The 1,560-nt window shown below is 56.1% G+C and overlaps 1 protein-coding gene across 1 annotated transcript in view; it reads left to right on the top strand.

Moving 5' to 3' along the window:
* Positions 1 to 1,560, top strand: part of KIZ (kizuna centrosomal protein) — a gene marked incomplete at its 5' end in the record, with an annotated part of 38,935 nt that overhangs the window by 36,301 nt on the left and 1,074 nt on the right. Inside the window, 1 exon segment of the mRNA XM_010145103.1 lies at positions 753 to 796. Within this exon segment, the coding sequence (XP_010143405.1) occupies positions 753 to 796 (44 nt within the window).

The raw sequence follows: 1,560 nt of genomic DNA, 5'->3' as shown, positions 1-1,560 counted from the left end.
TTCGCGTTGCAGCTGACCACTCGCGTCTGCGGCTCGAGTGGACACAGTAACGTCACAGACACCTCCCGTTTGATCCTCCCTGTGACAGCCCGCCGAAGCTTTATTTCCAGAGCTGCTTGCAGGACTGTTCATAGAACAGTTAATGCTCCCACATCGCTGCCCCCGGGTGATTATTTCACCACACCGACACAATGTGCACGCTGCACACAAAAGATCAAAATGATTCCAGCTTGTCTGAGCAGTTCAAAGGGCTGTGATGCTCCAGACACGAGAGCAGGCGCTGAGCGGAGCGGAGTCGCTGCTGCGTGTACATCGTGGTGGATCAAAGGGACCGGGAGGACACGAGGGGAGCCAGGGGCTGGGCTGGAGGAGGACGGCAGCAGGAAGGGGCTGGAGAGGCCCAGGGAGCATCCCTAGGGTCTGCTCTTAGGCCTGGTGGGGTTTTGTCTTTACTTTCTTGGTGTTACCTGAAAGGTGGCAAAAGACAGACAGGGCCCTGACCCTTGATGCGCTGCTGGTGTGAATGGGCACCAGTACCAAGGAACGGCTCCAGTTCAGGCTGCCGAACCAGCGGCCCTGCTGCGTGTTCATCCCTCCGCCTTTTAAAGAGCAAAAGGTGAAGAAAACCCTTCACAAAACAGTGATTCTATAAAAAAGCAGCCACAGAAGTTACTGATATTTTTTTTTTTAACATTCTATTAAATTAACTCTGTGACACTGTGCTGATTATTTGAAATCTTCCTGTTTTCCAGGACTGAAACCAGACGGGGAATGGTCACTGCTATAAGATCCAGAGGTGAGGAACCCACTGAAAATCAGCATCTTTCTAGGCGTGACTGGTTCTGTACAGGGCCTCCAGAACTGCACTATGGATCCCTGTGAACCAGGGGGGAAGGAGATGGGAGAGTGTGCAGGGGTTTCCCTCGCTCAGCCTAGAAGCCACCAAATAGCGGGTGATGACACTCTGGAGCAGAGAGGACGTGTTCCTTGGCGCTCGCGGCGTGGCAGGAGTCACGGTCTTTGCTTTGGGGCTCAGATCAGGGGTTGCAGGTAGGAGAGGCCCTGGGCAAGGGCGAACCTGCCCGTCTGTGTGGTGATCTCTCCGCTGAAGAGCGGGTGGGCAGCAGAGCGGTGGGGTTTGCGCAGAGCTGCCTGGGCTCCTGCAACTTCAAATCCAGAACCATTTTTTTTCCATGAGATTTTTTTACTCCAGCAAGCAGGTGTTCTGGTAAACGGGCATTTGGGCCCCGCGTGTTTTCGTTCTCCCTGCAATTCCTTTTTCTCTCTTACCCACCGTGAGGACCAGGGTGTCTGGAGTCACCTCTGGTGCCTTGAAGTCACCTCGGGTAGAGCCTCCCCCAGGCAAAGTCAGCACCGGGAGCAGGGAGCTCTGCCTGGAGCTCAGCCCGAGGTGCCGTCCCGGCTGTTGCAGGGGAGCGGCATCTGGGCTGCTCCAAGGATGCCACAAACCGCGGCTGCTGCGGTGACATCTGAGAGGCCTCTCTGCACCCCCAGCCCCTCCTCTGCTGGGTCCCTCTTGGGGTTCGCAGCCTCTCCCCA

Source organism: Buceros rhinoceros, unplaced genomic scaffold (assembly GCF_000710305.1).
Source record: "Buceros rhinoceros silvestris isolate BGI_N320 unplaced genomic scaffold, ASM71030v1 scaffold20921, whole genome shotgun sequence".
In the NCBI taxonomy this organism is placed as follows: Eukaryota; Metazoa; Chordata; class Aves; order Bucerotiformes; family Bucerotidae; genus Buceros; species Buceros rhinoceros.
The sequence above is the reverse complement of the archived record's forward strand: the minus strand, read 5'-3'. Positions and strand labels throughout refer to the sequence as shown.